Source organism: Ochotona princeps, chromosome 9, assembly GCF_030435755.1.
Source record: "Ochotona princeps isolate mOchPri1 chromosome 9, mOchPri1.hap1, whole genome shotgun sequence".
In the NCBI taxonomy this organism is placed as follows: Eukaryota; Metazoa; Chordata; class Mammalia; order Lagomorpha; family Ochotonidae; genus Ochotona; species Ochotona princeps.
The window spans coordinates 61,326,474-61,347,047 of record NC_080840.1 but is presented as its reverse complement, the minus strand read 5'-3'; the positions used below and the strand labels follow the sequence as shown (position 1 = coordinate 61,347,047).

The 20,574-nt window shown below is 41.7% G+C and overlaps 1 protein-coding gene across 2 annotated transcripts; it reads left to right on the top strand.

The window, feature by feature from the left end:
• The first annotated feature begins 532 nt into the window (after window positions 1-532).
• PEX2 (peroxisomal biogenesis factor 2) lies at window positions 533-16,561 on the top strand. 2 transcript variants are annotated; one of them, XM_004588064.3, is made up of 3 exons: window positions 533-707; window positions 13,230-13,336; window positions 15,320-16,561. In XM_004588064.3, exon 3 carries the CDS (start codon window positions 15,337-15,339, stop codon window positions 16,252-16,254), a length of 918 nt encoding a protein of 305 aa, XP_004588121.2. In that variant the 5' UTR covers window positions 533-707; window positions 13,230-13,336; window positions 15,320-15,336; the 3' UTR covers window positions 16,255-16,561. The 2 variants fall into 2 exon arrangements, with proteins under 2 accessions (XP_004588121.2, XP_058524738.1); XM_058668755.1 differs by lacking the exon at window positions 533-707 and adding an exon at window positions 11,244-11,616.
• The last annotated feature ends 4,013 nt before the right edge of the window (window positions 16,562-20,574 follow it).

Genomic DNA, 20,574 nt, shown 5'->3' with positions numbered 1-20,574 from the left:
TCACTGACGCCGTTTGGCAGGGCAAGCTAACCAAAGACCAGCCGAAGACCTCCCTGAGCCCACCCAAAAAGACGTCGGCCCCGAGGCCGGGTGCGGGTGAGCGGTCTCCAAGCGCGCCCACGAGGCCATCCCGAGCCGGCACCCCAGACCATGCCGAGCCGCAGCCTCACCGCCTAGTGCGAGCGGCCCTCCGGCCCAGTGCCGAGCCCCCTCGCCACCACCCGGCGGCGCTTGTCCGGGGGCCGGACTCCGCAAGGGGGAAAGGCCTCGCCCTCCACAACCCCGGCTGCCCCGCGGCCGCCGCACGCCGCAGCCGCCGCACGCGCAGCGCACAACCCCGGGCTGACCGTTGCGTGACTCCCCTGCCAATCACAGACGGCTTTCCTCGGGCGGAGCGCTCTCTGCTTCGGCTCTTCGGCTGTTTGGCTCTTCTTCGGCTCTTCGGCTCGTCGGCTCGTCGGCTCTTCGGCTCGTCGGCTCTTCGGCTCGTCGGCTCTTCTTCGGCTCGTCGGCTCATTGGCTTCGCCGTCAGCCCTGAGCCGGGCGCCGAAGCGCCGCTCTGGTGGCTGCAATTTTTTTTTTAGCTACTTCCGGGTCCTGCGTCGCTCCGGAAGCCCACCAGTTCTGGATGCCCGGGTCACCCAGATTCGGCCAGCTCAAGGCCAGTTTCCCAGACGTGCAGCGGGGGCGTTTGGCAGACTGCTCAGGTCAGTGTCGGCCCGGCTCGCCGGCTGCGAGCTCGTGGGCTTCACGACCTTGTCATGGTCGCCCCTGGCTGGACGTCCTCGTTTACTGGAGTCCTGTTTTCCTGGACGCGGCGGGTCTCCTGATTTCGGGAAGGGCGTTGAAGCAAATCTAAACTTGTGGAACTGTGTTCAGGATTGAGCCCAGCTAGAACCGAGCCTGTCCTGCTTCCCGAAAGTTTGGTTTAAATGACCAAATTTGCAATCATTTCCTCGCATTTGGTGGGAGAAAAGAAATTGTCTCATGAGGAACTATTTGGAGAATCATTCAGGATCTTTACTGAGGGTTCCGCTAAGAGAACATATTGTGCAGTAAAAACAAACAAAAAACAGCAAAAAGTCTGAGTATATCTAAGCTTACAACATTTTGGGGAAACCACTTAAAGCAGTTTGGGCCTTTTTTCTTTGTAAAGGGATGAGGTATTATACATTTAACATTTGTTTTAAGAATACTTGCATTGACTTGGGTGCATTTTGCACTGGTTTTTTGATTTCTGATCAACTTATTAGATCGTGAAAATCACGAGCACTTTTTTTTCTCCTCAGTCCTAAAAGATATACCTTATTTATTTGGGCATTTTTTTTCCCATAGGTACCATTCGTTAGCACTCCACACTTGGTAAAAGGGATTTTCACATAATGAGACCGTATTGGGTCTCACTGACCAGTAAAGTCAGTATTTTTCTGTGATGCTATTGAAAAAAACTCTTGACAGAGTCTGGCAGTCCCATGGAGACCCAGGCTTCCCTTACACTGTAGTGTTGATAGTCTGGACACCCTCAGCAAACTTTAGTTGCTTTTAGTTAAACAAGGACAGAAAGAACTTGGCCTGGCTGGTGGCTGACTTTTTTTTTTTAGCCTCTCTAACCTTGCCATGTTATCCGTTTTTTTCTGTCCAGGAAGACTAGAGTTAAATAGTCTTGAGCCAGAAAGATTTGGAAGAAGAGACATAGTGGAACTATTTGCCAAATCAGAGGCCTCTTTTCTCTCCTCCCCGGCCTCTCTCATGCAAGCTAACACCGAACTGAAGCAAGTTGCACTCCAGTCCTCACTCCAGTTTGTATTTGACCGACTTTACCTCTTCACTTTATTTTCCCACCTAAAGAAAATGAAAAATCTGTGGCTTTAAAATTATTTCATAGAAGAATTTCTGTGGAGGCGATCGGGAACCACGCAGGGGCCAGACAAAGCAAGCCGACTGTGAGCTGTTTTTAACAAGAGCAGCTATTTTTGTGTTCTGCTTGAATAAATGGGTTCCTGTTAAGAAGATTAAATTCATATCTCAGTCTAGATGATCTACCTTTCCTTCAAGCTGGAAGATTCTTTTTCATCTGTATTCACTGTGCTTTCCTTTGGTTATTAGAACTTTTAAAGTTAGGTAGACAATGCCATTATTTAACAGAGCTGATGTATCCATATTCAGGGATGTTTGTTTTATAAATATGAGCTTCACATAATTTCTTTATAATCAGAATCACAATTATTGATTTTCTTCCTCATGCTGTTTTTATTTTACACAAAGTTTTGCTAGTATTTAACATTGAAAAATAATCCTTGCACAGGACAGATCAGAAATTTTCCATTTACATATTGAAACATGTTAGTGAATTTGCTTGTGATCATGTGCCTATTTCTAACATCATGCTATTCTTATTGCACAACTTTTCAAAAGTATATGCCGTGTACATAATCTTTATTTCTGAATACAGCTTCTACTCTGAGTCATTTCTATTTTGCCTCTCCTAGTGACCTGAGTCAGACAGCCAGGAATCAAGTTGTATGGTATTTATTTCTTTTAAACTGACAGTGGTTTCTAAGTATTACATGTCCTTCCTTTCGTTTGGAATAGGTAAACCGAGGGGAACATATCCAGACTGCCCCATGTGTGCTCTGAGAGACGAGGGATGGCTTGGGGCCTGTGAGATAGCGTTCAGTGCCTGGGCTCCGGTTCTTGCTTCTGACAGGAGTGAATGTGAGGAGGGGCCGTGGGTAAAGGTTAGCGGAGGAATGCTTTATTTGCATACACAGTGAAAGTACACCCTTAGGGGGAGGTATGGGCATGCTCCAGAGTGAATTGTACCTAATGTGGTTCTGGGACATTCTTGATGTGAACTGAAGTTGGGGGAAAGAGGGCATGTAGTGTGGAAAGTGCCCATTTTCTTGACCTTTTTAGGAAATAGAAGTGTTAGAGAATTAAGTCCCTGATGGTGGTGATGTCAGTGCATGGTGGTTGTGTGGGTCCAGTTGGCTGTCCGGGTGCAGCTGGTTCTCTTGTCTGCGGGGTGCTGTTCACTAGCTCTCTATTGCATGGGCAGGGCCTGGTGGTTTGGGGGAAACGGAGGCACGGGAATCTCAGTTCCTGCCAGCCAGCTCTCCTCACCCTCGGGGACACTGGCCCTCAGGGGCAGCCCCAGGGTTTGTGTGCAGGCCGGGAACAGGTGCCTAGCATCCTCTCAGCTGCCCATCCCATGGCCTCACTGCAGATAGTTTCCTGTCTGACTTGTCCCCTTAGGCAATCAAAACACCCTTCCCTGTAATGCTTTTTACTCTATTTAATGGATTTTCTTTTATCAGAGTTCACTCTTCTTCCTTACTTGTCAATAAGGTGAAATAAAATTAATTGATGTGAATACTTCTTATTTTTATTGTTAAAACTCAGTAACCTGGGCCCAGCAGCGTGGCCTAGGCGGCGTGGCCTAGCGGCTAAAGTCCTCACCTTGAATGCCCCAGGATCCCGTATGGGCGCCAGTTCTAATCCCGGCAGCTCCACTTCCCATCCAGCTCCCTGCTTGTGGCCTGGGAAAGCAGTCGAGGACGGCCCAAAGCTTTGGGACCCTGCACCCGCGTAGGAGACCCGGAAGAGGTTCCTGGTTCCCGGCATCGGATTGGCGCAGCACTGGCCCATTGCGGCTCACTTGGGGAATGAAACATCGGATGGAAGATCTTCCTCTCTGTCTCTCCTCCTCTCTGTATATCCGGCTTTCCAATAATAATAAAATCTTTAAAAAAAAAAAACAACACAGTAACCAAGAACTGTACTGTAATGCAGTTTTGGTCCCAAGGGTGAGCTGGCATTGCCTCTGACTTTCATACTTAAAGTTACTTCAAAAATTTCATCCGTTTTTTTTTTTTTAAAGATTGTATGTGAAAAGCAAGCACTGTGGTTGAAATGTAGACGTTATAACTGCTGGTTCACTCTTCAGATTCCTACAGTGGCCAGGGATGGACAGAACCAGAGGACTGGAACTACTGTGCTCTCCGGTGCCAGTGACACATGCCCAGGTGCCTGGGCCATGAGCTGCCGCTCCAGCAGTGCCCATCAGCAGGAGGCCAATGAGAAGTAGACTCAGATGTGATGCCAGGCACTCCAATAGAAATGTGGGTCACAAAGCCCTTCCCTGTGCTTTAATTCCATTTTCCTACTAACTTCCTGAAGTAACCTTGCTCATGCCACATTTTTTTTCACTCCACATGTTCCTCTCTTGAAATAGGACATTTAACTCCTTTCAGTTGTGCTTTGACCACAAATACAAGAGCAAAGAGAGAAATGTAAGACAGACACATCTGAGGCACCTTGGATCGCTCTGCCACATTCATTTTATATCTTCTCCCACTTAAAATTCTGAGAGCTTGACTGGCCATCTTGTCAGAGAGAGAGAGTTCTTCCATTCACTGGGTCACTCTACAAAGACTCCAATGGCCAGAGTTGGACTGGTCCAAAATTGGGAGCCTTAAGTTTCTCCCAGGTCTCCCAGGTGGGTGGCCGGATCTCAAGCACTTGGGCAATCGTCCGCTGCATCCTTAGGTACACTAGCAAGGAGCTGCTCTTGACTCCAGCTGGGACTCCTAAGTGACGGCCATACAGGGTGCTGGCAACACAAGCGGTAGCTTAACCCACAACACCGTGGAACCAGCCCCACCATCTTGTCTTGTGAATGAACTACTTGGGAACAAGTTTCTCTTTTTCTTTTTTTAAGATGTATTTTATTTTTATTGGAAAGTCAGATATACAGATAGGAGGAGAGACAGAGGAAGATCTTCCATCCATTGATTCACTCCCCAAGCATCTGCACTGGCCGGAGCTGAGCCAATCTGAAACCAGGAACCAGGAGCCTCTTATGTGTCTCCCACACTGGTGCAGGCTCCCAAGGCTTTGGGCCATCCTCTGCTGCTTTCTCAGGCCACAAGCAGGGAGCTGGATGGAAAGGGGGGGCCGCCAAGAGTAGAACCGGCAGCCATACAGGATCCTGGCACATGAAAGGCAAGAGTAGGCTACTGCTCTGGGCCCTCTCACTTTGAGTTTTATGGGATTAAATTTGATCCAAGTTTACTAAGTGTACATTCTCCTGGCTTTTTTGTATATGTTCCACAATTTTTTTTATTGTTTACCAAAGAATTTCTAATTGCCAGCCTTACTTTAGATACACTCTTAAACACCTCAAGCCTTCGTTTTTGGCTTGTTAAGATAGAGCTGAAGCGCCAGCATCCCATAAACACACTGGTTCATGTCTCGGCCGCTCCACTTCCAGTTCAGATCTCTGCTCACGGCCTAGGAAAGCAACAGAGGACGGCCTGAAGCTTTGGGCCCCGACACCTGCGTGGGAGACCTGGAAGAGGCTCCTGGCTCCTGGCTGTGGACTTTGCAGCCATTTGAGAGGTGAACCAACAGATACAAGATGAGTCTCTGTCACTCCTTCTGTCTGTAAATCTGCCTTGCAAATAAAAATCTGCCTTGGAAATAAAAAGAATTAAATCTTAAGGAGAAAAGAAAAAAAATGCTGACTTCTCAGCCAGTTCACTGTACCTGAGATCCCAGTATCCTAATGGGTTTCACTATAACTTTTTTTTCTTTGCCCATGTTTGAAATGTCTTCTAGAAATTGGTGTCCTGTTAAATCCCTTTTGATACATGTCCCATTTATTAGTATTGATTTCAATACAATGGACAGTAAATCTATCTGATTATGCAAAGAAAATAAAATAAAATGTAGGTTCAGACCTTCAGGTCTCTAGTCATAAAATTTTATTTGCATAACCTCATTATATGGAAGGTTCTTTTAAAACTTTCAGAAATCTAGAGAAAAGAAATGAATCCCCCGTCTCGTCCACTTGGATTACTACAACCCGTTAGTGTGGTTATACTCACAATGATTTGGTTGTTGTTGAGCTGGAAGAGAGTAACCTGCATGGGTACGAGGGTGGACTTGACACCTGAGGTATTAGAATCACGTGCTGCTTCTGGCAGAGTCTGCAGGACTGTAAATCTGTGGCCTTTTTGTAGGCAGTAAGCATTGACGAACATGCCTGATGGTGATACATCTAGTACTGAGAGTCTCGGAACTGGTCAATAATAACGTGTATGGGTAGCAGCAGTGTAGAAGATGTTACTTGGTATTAGAGCTAAAATCCATGTTATCCCTTTAATCATAATTACATTAATATTGACAAGCCCTTGACAATGCCCACATTATTATTGATAGATTTCTGTCAATAACATTTTTTAAAGAAAATATATTCATTCATAATTTGTACTGTACTCAATAAAAGCTCTAAAATACATCCTGAACAATTTCTCCTTCCTGGAAGGCTAATCATTTGTTTTGGTTTTGGAATGTTGGTGAGATGACAATGTTTATTTTGGGAGGGCATGAAAAACATGAAAGCATGAGTTATTTAAGGGCAAGGTCATATGTTACTGCTCTTAGTAAACAAATTTTCAGTTGCTTTTTTTTTTTTCCTGTGAAACAAAAGCAGTGTGACACATTAGTGATAAAATGCCAGCAGGAGACCTCTTTAATAGATTTTAGTATGGGATCATTTTGTCTGAAACATATTTATGTGACAACTTAATCACACTAACCTTAGCAGGGGCCATACTTTTTATCTGGTGTTCATTTTTACATCCTTATTTTTTGCATATCCTTAATATGCTAAAACTCTTCACTAGACATTAACATGATTTAGTGCAAATTAAAAAATTACCTATTTTATACATGTTGAATGACTAATAAATATTTCCTTTGACACTGTCTTTTACAGTCTTTTTTTAAAAAATTACTTTTATTGGAAATATGGATTCATTGAGAGAAGGAAATACAAAGAGAAAAATCTTCCATCTGCTGGGTCACTCTCCAAGTGGCCACAGCAGTCAGAGCTGAGTCAATCCGAAGCCAGGAGCTGAGAGCTTCTTCTGATTCTTCCACAGAGGTGCAGGGGTCCAAGGCTCTCCACCATCCTCTGCTGCTTTCCTAGGCCATAAGCAGGTGCTGGATCGGAAATGGAGCAGCCGGGACACAAACTGGCACTCGTATGTGATGCTGGCACTTGTAGGTTGAGGATTACCTAATTAGACTACCACAATGTCCCCAGTCTTTTCTTAATGTTGGACTAGTTTGGGAAAATGGGGATTGAGTGAGGATACTAAAAAGAACAAAGAAAAACATTGTTTTCAGTATTCTGTTAAGATTAGGTTCAATTAAATGACTTTGCTTCAAGTCAATACTGTCCCAACTTTAAAAAAAAAAAATCTTGTGTGTTTTTTAGTTGCTCAAGTTTGTACCTACATTTTGAAATAAAAGGCTAATCTTTAACAAATCAGAAGTTGTTAAACCTTGCTAGAAGTCTTGAAGTAAATTAGAAATGGATTGACCAAGAGTATTGGCAATTAATATAGCAAAAATCAAAAAAATACTCGTTTACCAAGATTTTGGAGATTTTTTTATCCACAACTGAGAATACTATAACCTGCTTGATTTCTGTAATTCCTTTTCTTATTTATTTAAAAGGCATATAAATATGTGTGTGTGTGTGTGTAGAGAGAGAGAGAGAGAGAAAGACCTCCATATATCTGGAAAGAAACACATGTAGACTTCTCCCATGCTTTGACTCACTACCCAAATGGCTGCAATGAGCACGACTTGAACAGGCCAAAGACAGCGTAACACCTCCTTCTGGGTCTTCCTCAGGGGTCTCAGGGACCCAAACATTTGGATCATACTCTGCTGCCTCTGCAACTGTCTAGCAGGAAGCTGTTTTGGAAGCAGAGCAGCCTGGACTGGGACAGGTGCTATGATACAGGATGTCAGCATCTTAAACCATGGTACAGCAAGTCCCAACTTTTGTGATTCTTAAAGACAATTGACATTAGGTTTTCCAAGAAGTTGTCAGTATCTTGAATTAGACCCCTCAACTTTTTCAGGAACCCTGTTACTAGCTTCCCTAATCTAGTTTTCCTCTACTCAATTTAGTTGAACTTTGCCATCACATTAATCTACAAAATTGGGAACCTGTTTGTGTCTTCTCTTTGTTGATTATTCATGCCCAAAGAATCAGTGCATTTTCCTTAACATGGGTGCTTTCTACACTGAAGAGCTGTCTCTTCGATTCCAAGTGACAAATGGAACCATGTTGATGGTTAAATGGCCACTCCTGTGTATCCCAGATAGACCATAACCAAGAGCGTGCATGTTTGCGTGTCTTTGTGCAACCTGCTCCAGTGCCCTGTGTACCATTTTTTTCTGTCTTCTGTCTGGGAAGTTTTAGAATCGAATCTTTGCACCAGAAATCATTGGCCAGTTCTGAATACAGTAACAGCCTGTTTCCTAAAAATAATGAAAAAGTTGCTGGTAGTTAAATGTTTCTGTTGGATCCCTAATACTTAGAAGAATGCTTGGCATTTGAAAGGAACTCAATATTGGTTAAACTGAGTCACCATTTGTCAGAGAGTTAGAACCCACTAAAATACAAATTGCTTGGATTTCACTGAGAATAATTTTATGTGACTTAAAAGTATTTATGTCTTCTTTTGTGCTTCATGTCTTTTGTAGACAAATGTCATTGTACTCCAGTGGGGAGAAGAGGATTCCCTTAATTGATTAATTGTCCTGCCAGTTACGTTGATTTCATTTGTTTCTTTTAGCCCTCTGTAAAGCCAATTTTGTAGAATAACTGTACATGCCTGAAACTGGGAGATGGGGTTCAGGGTTGAGAAGCAGAGGAAGTGAATGTAGTTAAGTTAGTGAAGCAACCAGGATTGGATGTTTATCTTGAGAGCACCTGAACAGCAAAGCAACGGAGTCAGATTTTATCAGAGGGTTTTCTTGGGGTTTCTTTACTTCCAGATAGCAAATAGACCCGTAGTGATAGGGGCTGGGTAACTGGGTGCCCAATCATACCACGACCATGCCTGTTCTCTCACAGTACTCTTCATTCTCTTCTTTCAGACGAGAGGTTGGATAACGGCACACTGTCACACTGAATCTTGTGTCTGCCCCTTCCTGCATGCCTCCCTCCCATATACACATAACGGTGACATCATGTTCACAGTTTTACTGCTACTTTATATTTTAACAGTGTAATCAATATTTCCTAGGGCAAAAACTCTTTTGAGACAGGTTAACTGAAGCATGAGTATGAGTAATAATGAAGATTGCAGTCTTGTGAAATGAGATTGGCCAAAATCAAGTCTGTCTGTCTTTTTATGCCTTTCCCTAGCCAAAGCAGCAACAGGGTCATAACAATACTGCTTCACAGTTTCCACATCATTTTCACAGCATTATCTGGTTTAATCTTAGCAACCTTGTGAGGTAGCTGTTAGGCTAATGAATTTTTTTTAAGATCCCATAGCAAGTAAGTGACAGAGCTGGAACCTGAGCCCAGGCCTGTTTGATATCAAATGTGCATTTTCCACCCTATCAGAGTCATGTAAAGACACATGAACGGTACAGGAGAGATTCCAGCTGGTTAAACTGTGACATGAAATGCACAGTGTCTGTCTTCTGTGTGTGTGTGTGTGTGTGTGTAACTCACATCACAAACATGACCAAAATGCTAGACAACAAAACCTAAAACAAAAGAACAGGGAGGAAAATTATTCATCTGGATGAGCAAAGGCTACAGAGCAGTTTTATAACAGCCTTTTGGTGTATTAAAGAGCCTTATAGACGGAGGAAAGTGCGCCCAGCTGTTCCTAATCTACAGCGAGGCCAGGCCTGGGAAGGGGAAAACATTGTTTGAAAGAAGGGATAAGAAAGAGTTGTGGGATTTTTTTTTAAATTTTTTATTATAAGTATTGTTAAATGTTAGATGGGTTGAAAACTGGTAAGTCTCCTTTTCTGGAAGTCATTAAAAATCCCTGTCGTTACTGAATGTTCTTAAGCATAATTCCTCCAGAAATAAAGGATTGGAAATAGATCATTCTTCGAAGAAACCACTCTCTTAGTTTTTCAATAAATATCAATAAGGAAGCTGCAGAAGAGATACCTGCCCTTACCATCTAGTTTACCCAAATGCCCTCACAACATATTCAACCCAGTATGTCAGCTAAAGCATTAATTCATTATAAGCTACTCATTGTATACAAGTTCAGCGAGCAACTGTGATATTACATTAGTAAATAAGTGAATGAGAGAAAGTTTGGTAACATAATAGAAAAGTGAGAAAAATGCATACATGTGGTAATTTAGAGTTCTTGGGATAATTTAGAAATGTTTGTGTTATCTGAGGAGCTGTGATAATTTGTATCTTCTGTATTGCCACTGTTTGTTTACTTGCCCAGACCTTCTTGCTTAAACAAGAACCAGGAGATTTCTTTGTGCATTGCCATCAGGCACCTGGAATAGCCAAGATGTACTAATACTTACAGAGTCTGTAGTTGAAGAATTGAATGCTTACCAGTCTCACAAAGACTACGTGAGTCAGTGAAGAGTTTGTGAAATCTTCTGTAACTGGAGAGGAGAACTAACCAGAAATGAGTTAGAAGGCTGGCATACAGCGGTGCTCTGTATGGGTGACAAGCTAACAAAACAAAAAATACACGAGGTTTGCTGTGAAATGAACCTAGTCCTTCCTTTTTTTTTTTTAAGATTTTTTTTACTTTTTAGAGATTTATTTATTTATATTGGAAAGGCAGATTTGAAGAAAGTAGGAGAGACAGAGAGGAAGATCTACCATCTGTTGATTCACTCCCCAAGTGACTGCAATGGCCGGAGCTGAGCCAATCCGAAGCCAAGAGCCAGGAGCTTCTTCTGAGTCTCCCATGTAGGTGCAGAGCCATCCTCCACCGCTTTCCCAGGCCTGTATCTGTGATAAAGATGCATAGTCATATCTTTGGGCCTCTCCATCTTTCCATACTGTAGGGTCCCAAGGATTTGGGCCATCTTCGACTGATTTTTTGGGCCACAAGCAGGGAGCTGGATGGCAAAGTGAAGCAGCTGGGACACAAACCACTACCTACATGGTGTCCCAGTGCATGCAAAGAGGATATAGCCCCTAGACCTTCATGCTGGACCCTGAACCTAGCACTTCTCACTCTCTTGGAGAATTAATAAAAAAATGTAAATTCTTGGGTCCCACTTAGTTCTGCAGATGAGGCCCACATTGCTCTAAGGAACTTTCAAGATAGGAAAACCACTGATCAAAGCAAGAATTCAGCAGCACGATAGTGATGTTAAAGACCGCAGTATGGAAAAATGGAGAGGCCCAGAGACATGATTATGCATCTTTATCACAGACACATGTATCTGTTTAACAGTATCAGACTGAGAAAGAGGCAGTGTTAGAGCAAGGTGGACCCGTTGTTCCTAAGCAAGATCCTTCTCCCTTCTCAAAATTGCCGACTTCCTGATTTTTTGCATTTATGTAAATCAAGTGGATTTGCAATAAATGCGCTAGCAGACGTATATATTTCTTCTCTACCTGGATTTTCCCTCCTCTTTCACAGAACTGTATTGAACTCTCCTACTTGACTGTCTCATAGGAACCTCAGATTGCTAAAATTACATGTGTTGGTGCACTTTCCGTCCACATGTGCGTCACCTCATGTATGATTACATCCTGTTAGGTAAAACTGAGTCACCGTCCACTCAGGTACTCAGGTCTTAGGATTTAAGGATACTCTTTTTTTCCTGTTCCCACTGATCCTTTTCTACTTTAGGTCATCCTTTCTCGCTAGATGAGTTTAACAATGTCTGCACTGCGCTCTATGGCTGCCAGTCTTTGTCTCAGCCTCTAATCCACTCTCAGAGTGAACAGTCTGAATTACAAACCTGATTAATTCTTTGCTTACAACTATTCAAAGATTTCCCTCTTGATCTTCCTGATAGAATGCATTTTCCTTGAAGTTAGCATGCAGGGCCTCTAGAGCATGTACGCTGCTTTCGTAGTGTGTATTTCCTGTCACCTTTGCACCTGTCTGAGTCCTTTTCTCTCTGTGGTTGCTTAGGCTCTTGCTCTTCCAGGAAGCCTCCTTTGAGCTCTGAGGTGTGGTTATAAGCAGAGGGCCTAGCCTGCATCTCACTGTAACTGTCTGTTTCTTTTACACAGCAGGCTCACAGGCTCTTGCTTTCTTCTTTCTCTAATTCTGATAAAATATAGACTCTACAAGGGTTGAAACTATGTCGATTGTGCCCTTATATCTCTCACTTTAATGCATTAACAACTGATAACAGACACAGCAAAAACGTGATGAAATGACTAATCATCAGAATTCTGAATATACCAGTATGAAATGCTTTTAAAGTTTACTGGATGGGAATTTGTATTTCCCTATCCCTCAGAAACTCCAGACTTTCATCCTGTGCATTTATCTTGAAATCTAATGTTTGTAATATGTCCTCTGTGTTCCAGAAACCATGATAGCTGCTGTGATTTGCCTGTGATAAAACTCATAATCTTCCTAGTGCTGCTTGTCTTCCAGTGAAGGACATAGGAGATTAAAAAGTAGTTCCAGTACAGTACATGGAAGCCCTGAGAGAGGAAGAGCAGAGAGCTACGGAACACTAGCAGAGGCAACTAACCCAGATTTAAAGAATCAAAGGAAGTGTGCCCGGACCGATCCAGGCTGACCAGCCCTAATCTGGAAACCGGATATCCGAAATGTTCTAAGACTTGAAGCATTTTAAGCACCAGCATGATTCCCCAAAACTGTAGAATTCTATAGTGTTTCACACCTAGGATATTATAATTACAGTTGTTCAACCAATGACATTTCTTTATTTTTTCCAAAATCTGAAACACTTCTGATCCCAAGTATTTGAGATAAGAGCCGCATCCTGTACTTTTTGTAGCTTTCATATTGGATTTTTCAGTTAAACAAAAAAGCTGAAAGCATACTCCCATATAAGGGCAACGGAGAGTAAAGGTCACTGGTGAACAAGTGCAGGTGGCCTTCCTGACTGGACGCCTGCACAGTGAGATGGAAAGCAAGCTAGGGTTAGGCTTGAAGAAGTTAGCTTTCAGAACCTTTGCATTGTGGAGAAATTCCTTGGAAAAAGGACAAGACAAGTTAGACTAATTAGGTGTAATTGGTGTGAAGGGGAGGAGAGTAAGCAGCATTTAGGAAAAGGACTGTGGAGGATAGAGTGATGAGTGGATTAGAAAAAGTATTTTTTGCACAAAAATCAACAGTTCTTAAAGATGGAATGGATTAGTAGGGTAAGGAACGGAAACTCTTCCTAACTCATTTTTTGTTTCTTTTTCTTTTCTTTAGCCCCTGGCAAGTATGAGGAAAGGATTTCACAGAACTTGTAGCGAAAATTCCGCTTGCCATTGCTGTAGGCTGTGGAGGCTTGAGGAAGCAGCCGGAAGGGCAGAAAGGTGAGACCTTCCAGAAAGCAGTTGGCCATGAAGTGTGAGAAACCATTCTTGTCCATTCATTTGTTTAGAAAATAGCACCAAGGAACCTGTTACTAGGAGTCACTACTAAGGAAGTCCTCCATCCGCAAGTCATGTCTGACTCATAGATACTGCAAAACTTGTTCTCTTATGCATTTTAATGTTATGAAAGATATTCCTAGCTTCAAAAAATACAACTTTAGGATGGCTTCTCAGTCCTTTTATCATAGAAAATGATATTTAACATTTTCTTTGTAGTAAAAAGATAATAAAGTAACAATTTGAAAGAACTTTAGAGGTCATTTTGTCTCAAACTCTCCATTTAGTAATTGAAGAACCAAAGAGCTTTGGTGATGTGATATGTCCAAGTTAAATGCACGCAGGCGGCATTGTTCAAAGATACAAACATTGTAATCATTTCAAAGAATAGAGCATGATGATTTTATGTACATATGCATTACAAAATGGTTGCCAGAGCACAAACTTTATCATTCATATAGAGCTCATTATTTGTATCTATGTATATACGTGTCTGTTTATATGTCAATGGTGAAAACACTTAAGGTATACTTTCTTAGTAATTAAATACAGCATCATTCACCGTGGTCACCTTGTTATATCTTAGCTCCACAGAGCTTTTCCATTCATTAACTGAATAATACGTACACTTTGATCAATTACTTCCCATTCCTCCTACTGCTGTTCCACTAGGAGCCATAATTATATTTTCCGCTTCAATCATTTCGATATTTTAGATGCCATGTATACATGGGACCATACAGAGAGTCCATGTTACAAAGTAAACATAAGCATGATTTTTGGACATAGTTTGAATTTTTCAATTCATTAATAAAATTTAAAATACCTATGCTGATCAGTATTTTCAGTTAATAGCTACTGTACACCCTTGGTTACATCTGCTTGTACATGATAGGCACTTAATACATGTGTTTTTTTTAAAAAGATTTATTTATTTTTATTGCAAAGTCAGATACATAGAGAGATGGAGAGACAGAGAGAAAGATCTTCTGTTCGATGATTCACTCCCCACGTGACCGCACGGCTGGTACTGCGCCGATCCAAAGCCAGGAACCAGGAGCTCTTCCAGGTCTCCCATGTGGGTGCAGGGTCCCAAGGCTTTGGGCCATCCTCGACTGCTCCCCCAAGCCACAGGCAGGGAGCTGGATGGGAAGTGGAGCTGCCGGGATTAGAACCAGCGACCATACGGGATCTTGGCGCGTTCAAGGCAAGGACTTTCGCCGATAGGCCATGGTGCTGGGCCCAATACATGTGTTTTGAGTCAGTTAGTCTTGCCTAGCTAACCGTTAATCAGCTTATAGTGTGTCATTTAAAACATTTTTCCTTAAGTGCTCTTTTTTCCTTAATGTGCTTGTAAAGTTATCATAGCACCTATTATAATTTTCGGTTCTTGTGATATCTGCATTTTAATATCCTTGGTACTTCATCTTGAGATTTACTAATATTTACAGTCTGTAATAATATGATAGAATAATTATTTATTTTACTTTGCACATGCAAAATGTATTTGAGAAGCAGCTTTTAAATTAGTAGAAATGCTGGAAATTAAACATGTCTTAATTTGCCCATCATTGTAATATTCCGTTTAGATCTCTGTACATTTATATATTTCTCCATTATTTCTCAGCTTCAGGACTTTGATATCTCCATGCCAGAATATCTGGTCCAAGAATATTATTTAAAAATATGTTTGTAGACATAAGATACATAGTTTCTTTTGTGTATGTGTATGTGAGTGAGCCATTCTAATCCTTGATGAGTGAAGTCAAGAAAAAAATAGAGAAAAGGAAGGAAGAGAGAGAAAGCAGTTGCAAGTAAGGCGATTATTCACCTCGCTTTTCTCACAGTGCTGAAGGATCCATCAGTTTTCCAGGTGTGAACATTGTGGCTGCTTAATGAAATTCTCTAATTGAATTTTTTTCCTAGAGACCATCAAAGAAGACATGGCTCCCAGAGAAGAGAATATGAAGAGTGCAAATAGGGTGCTAAGAATAAGTCAGCTGGATGCACTTGAACTAAACAAGGCCCTGGAGCAGCTAGTTTGGTCCCAGTTTACTCAGTGCTTTCATGGGTTTAAACCAGGGCTCTTAGCCCACTTTGAGCCCGAAGTGAAAGCATTACTGTGGCTTTTCCTGTGGAGGTTCACCATCTACTCCAAAAATGCCACTGTGGGGCAGTCAGTTTTGAATATTCAGTACAAAAATGACTTTTCCCCAAATCTGAAATACCTGCCACCAAGTAAAAATCAGAAGCTGTGGTACGCTGTTTGTACGATTGGGGGGAGGTGGTTAGAAGAACGATGCTACGATTTGTTTCGAAACCGTCACTTAGCATCATTCAAAAAAGTCAAGCAGTCTCTGAATTTTGTGGTTGGACTTTTGAAATTAGGTGAACTGATCAATTTTTTGGTTTTTCTCCAAAGGGGTAAATTTGCAACTTTGACAGAACGACTCATAGGGATTCGTTCTGTGTTTTGCAAACCCCAAAATGTCCGAGAAGTTGGCTTTGAGTATATGAATAGAGAACTCCTCTGGCATGGTTTTGCTGAATTTCTGATTTTTCTTTTACCACTTATCAATATCCAGAAGTTGAAAGCCAAGTTATCTTCATGGTGCATCCCTCTTACTGGTACTCCTAACGGTGACAACACACTAGCCGCCAATGGCAAAGAATGTTCCCTGTGTGGAGAGTGGCCCACCATGCCTCACACCATAGGATGTGAGCATGTCTTCTGTTATTACTGTGCTAAGAGCAGTTTCTTATTTGACATGTACTTCACTTGTCCTAAATGTGGAACAGAGGTTCACAGTGTTCAGCCATTGAAATCAGGAATTGAGATGTCTGAAGTGAATGCTCTTTAAATACTAAAATTGGTTCCTCAGAGGAAAAAACATTGTTAAATCTGTAATGTTAGTCATCTTAAATGTGCCATTTAATTGTCTTTTATAAAGCATGCGTTTAGCCACTGTCCTCTGTTCCCTTTCAAACATGACTAAATTGTGATAACTATCTCATGATTCTATGTTAATGTATTTTTAAGTCATTACATTCAATTTTCAGTGTCAATAATAATAATGGACAGTTTTGTCAAATGACTACTAAGAATGCTCTTTCATTTTGCTACTTCCTAGAAAGCAATTGAACTCTAGAAATAAAAGATTTTGGAGACTCTGGGATAAGTGTGCACTTATTTTCAGATGCAGTAGCATAACTGAGAATAGTTAAAATCCTGTTGTTTTCAGCCTGCAGATCTGAAATCTCAATTGTGATCATAAGCTGTTCTCTGAAACCATCTGTTAACAGATTCAGTCTAGGACCCTAGGACCCTGCTAACGTTTTCAGACATTAGAAACTATTGAAGCCAGCTTGGACATGAGGCCTGGGGCTGCTGGAGATGACTGACGTGAAGGACTCTGTTCAGTAGGTCTCTTTCTCTAGCCTTTGACTCAGGTCTTTAACATCACGCAGGCTAATGGTTTTGTAAAGTGTCACAGGGTATTAGTACATTATGTAGCAATACATCTCAAAAAATAATTTGTATACTTTATTTTTCTCTGATAATGATCTTTTGGCTAAATGGTCATATGAAAAACATTTGTAATTTTTAAAATTACTTCACTAAAATAATAGAATTCGTTTTGTTGAGCTTATTTGAAAGGCAGAGTGACATAGAAAGATCTGCTGCTGAACCTCCCTCCAAATGCTGGCAACACCCAGAGCTAGGCTAGGCCAGAGCATGAATGAGGAGCCCCCTCCCGGTCTCCCACAGGACTTGGGAAGTAACCTACTGCTTCTCGGGTGCACATTAGCAAGAATTTGGACTTGAATTAGAGGCAGGACTCAATCCTGGGCACACTTCAGATAGGTGTAGACATTCTGAACATTAGCTTACCCCACCACACCCCAACACCCACCCACTATTTACTTTTGAGCTAGATCAGCATACTGGTTCAAATCCTGGCTGCTTCACTTCCTATCCAGCTTCCTACTAATGTGTCTGGGAGAGCAGTGGGAGATGGCCGCAGTGCTTGGATCTCTATAGCCACATGAGAGACCAGGATAGGATGGACCCATTGCTTGGATCTCTACAACCACGTGAGAGACCCGGATAGGATTCCTGCCTCGTGGGTTTGGCCTGATCCAAACCTACATGTTGTAATTATTTAGAGAATGAACTAGAAAATGGAGGACTTCTAACTTTTTTTCCCTATTCTCCTCTCTACTTCTTGCCTTTCAAATAAGTATATATTTTTTAACTCTTAAAATGGTTGTTTGGCTTTTCTCACTATGATTAAATACTTGAATCATTAAACTTATGATGGAAGCAGGTTTATTGTGGTGCACAGAGTTGGTAGATCACAGTCCAACATCAGGTGGACCCATTGGTTTTGCTGAGTGCTGTGGTCATAGAATGGGCACAGCATGCAGAAAAAAATCACATGGCAAACAGTGGCAGAGAAATGGTGGCTAGGCTCAACTCAAGCTTATACAAGTAACCCCCTTGAAAGAACTACCTGGGACCTCACACTAAATTTGTCTGCCAGACATGCTAACTGAATCAAGCCCCACCCTCAAAGCATAAGCCTGCCTACCACGTTGGAATTCCAGTGTCTGCTAGGTGAAGAAGCCAATCCTTTCTGACCCATACTAATGCTACTAAATCAGAGTGAGTATTGATTTGCTCAGAGTCTAAATATCTTGACAAAAAACCAGTTCTTATGCAATAAGCATCTCACTAGACTACAATGTTAATATGGTAGAAGTATACTGCCAGTTCGTTTTTCAATTCACCTTTCATTCAGCAAGCATATGTATGCCAAGTACTAATGTATGCCAAGTACTAATGTAAGCACTGTGAATAAAACAGGAAGAAAGTTGCTTTCATGAAGGTTGCTCCTGTGATTGACTGGATTATAAGATTGCTTTAGGTTCAGTTTTTAAGATACCTAGAGCTGGTATATAGCTGATTAACTGCTACTTGGGATGCTAACATATCATACCAGAGGTGGCCAGTTCAATTCCTGTTTGTTCTATTTTCAATCCAGCTTCCTACTGATATGTTAGAGAAGGAGAACAATATATCCTAAGTTCATAGACCCCTGCCATACACGCATGGATTTCCTGGATTCAGGCGCTATTATGTCCATTTGGGGAGTGAACAAGTTGATGAAAGAGCTCCCTCTCACCCTGTATTTCTAATTAATGAGTCTGTGAAAAATAATAGAGATTCCAAAGAGTTATAGTTTCAGAAATAAGGATATTCCCACTTTTTAAAAGTTTATTTTTCTGGCCCAGCAGCGTGGCCTAACCGCTAAAGTCCTCACCTTGAACGTGCCGGGATCCCATATGGGCACCGGTTCTAGTCCCAGCAGCTCCACTTCCCATCCAGCTCCCTGCTTGTGACCTGGGAAAGCAGTCGAGGACAGCCCAGAGCTTTGGGACCCTGCACCCGCGTGGGAGACCTGGAAGAGGTTCCAGGTTCCCGGCTTCAGATTGACGCAGCACCGGCCGTAGCGGCTCACTTGGGGAGTGAACCATCGGACGGAAGATCTTCCTCTCTGTCTGTCCTCCTCTCTGTTTATCTGACTGTATAATAAAAATAAATAATAATTCAAAAAAGTTTATTTTTTTCCAATTGTAAAGCATTGTGATAAACTCCAAAAAAAAAGTTTCCCCAAAAAAGTTTTCTTTAGAGATCATAGTTATTCTTACAGACTTCATTCTAGTTATTTTGTTCCACATTTGAATTATAGTTATTATAAAAGTATGCCTTTTTTAAAGACAGCATTCTAAATTTCCATAAACATTTTTCACAAATATTTGTTGATTATATAATCACCTTCATGCTATTACTAGAATGTTAGTAGCCGTCCATCATCTTAGGACAGTTAAATTCTTGCCACTTTCCATTGTAAATAGTGCACTGACGAATCTGGAGACTGATCAAGACTCGTCTGTTTCCATGGTATAAACTCAATTCAGATTGATTTTGCAGAAGGAAAAATAACTAGATGACTCGATTACATAGAGTCCAAGCACACGCTGCGGACCCAGACTGCATATAGATGCTTGGATCCCTTTGGAACAGACTGCTCTGGTTTTTATAAGCAGCACATGGCATGAGGGACACAGACTCCTCTGGAGTTCAGCTCTCACCTGTACCATTAACTTGAGGAACCTGGGGATATGTGCTAAATCTCCGTATATTGCAAAGATTAGATGTTTTGTGAATGTTAAGCTCCTGATGGAATAGTACATTCCATTGCTGTTGTCAGTATTCTGAGTCAGCCTCACTCAGACAGAAAGATGACCACCGGAGACTCGAGGCTTGGGTTCTGCCCATTTCTTGATCCCACTGGAATGAGATCCTGTTGCCTAATGGTTCCAGCAAAAGTCCAGGAGCTCACTGTTAGTAGATTGCCTTTGGTTACGTGTGCATTCCTGTATGAATCACTGTGACTAGCAGAATGGAAAATACGAATACTGCTCCCAGTTACTGAAATCTGGATGACACTTCCTCACTTATATCATAATGAACCTGAAGATGTCCAGCAGGAAGCCTGTTACCATAAGAAACAAAGGTGTTTATAAGAAAGGACATATACTGAACAGATTAAAAATAGCAAGTCTTAGAGTCTGCATTTGCTGTTACACAAAAAGTGTACATGCAGTGTAATTCTACCAGTGATCTGGTTTGATAAGAATATTAAGTAACTAAATGATTGCATTGAATTGCAGATGTGAAAGGAATTAGATCAATAAGGTTTATACCCAAATTTTTTTTTATTTTTATTTTGATCACAGGTTAAACTATGTGCCTGCATTAGTATATATATTTTTTAATTTTTTGTTTTATGTGTCATCTGCCACCTTGTCTGTCTGACACACAGATCCTGTGAGTTCATGGATCATGACCAGTGCCTTTGAGTTCTGATGAGCCTTAAGACATTTCCTTTATGGGCTCTAGGGGAACCCAGGCAACCCAGATAAACCTCAGATGATTCTAGAAGAGAGTTGTGAAGGGAAAATTAGAATAAGGAGGGCTAGGCAGTAAAATGGTATTACTAGTGCAAGCCTGACAACATTTGGCCAACCCGAAGGGAGATCTGGAACTCATGTTATGTTTTTATCTACACTTGTCAATCACTGGGAGGGCTACACTTCAAAGGATGTGACCTGAA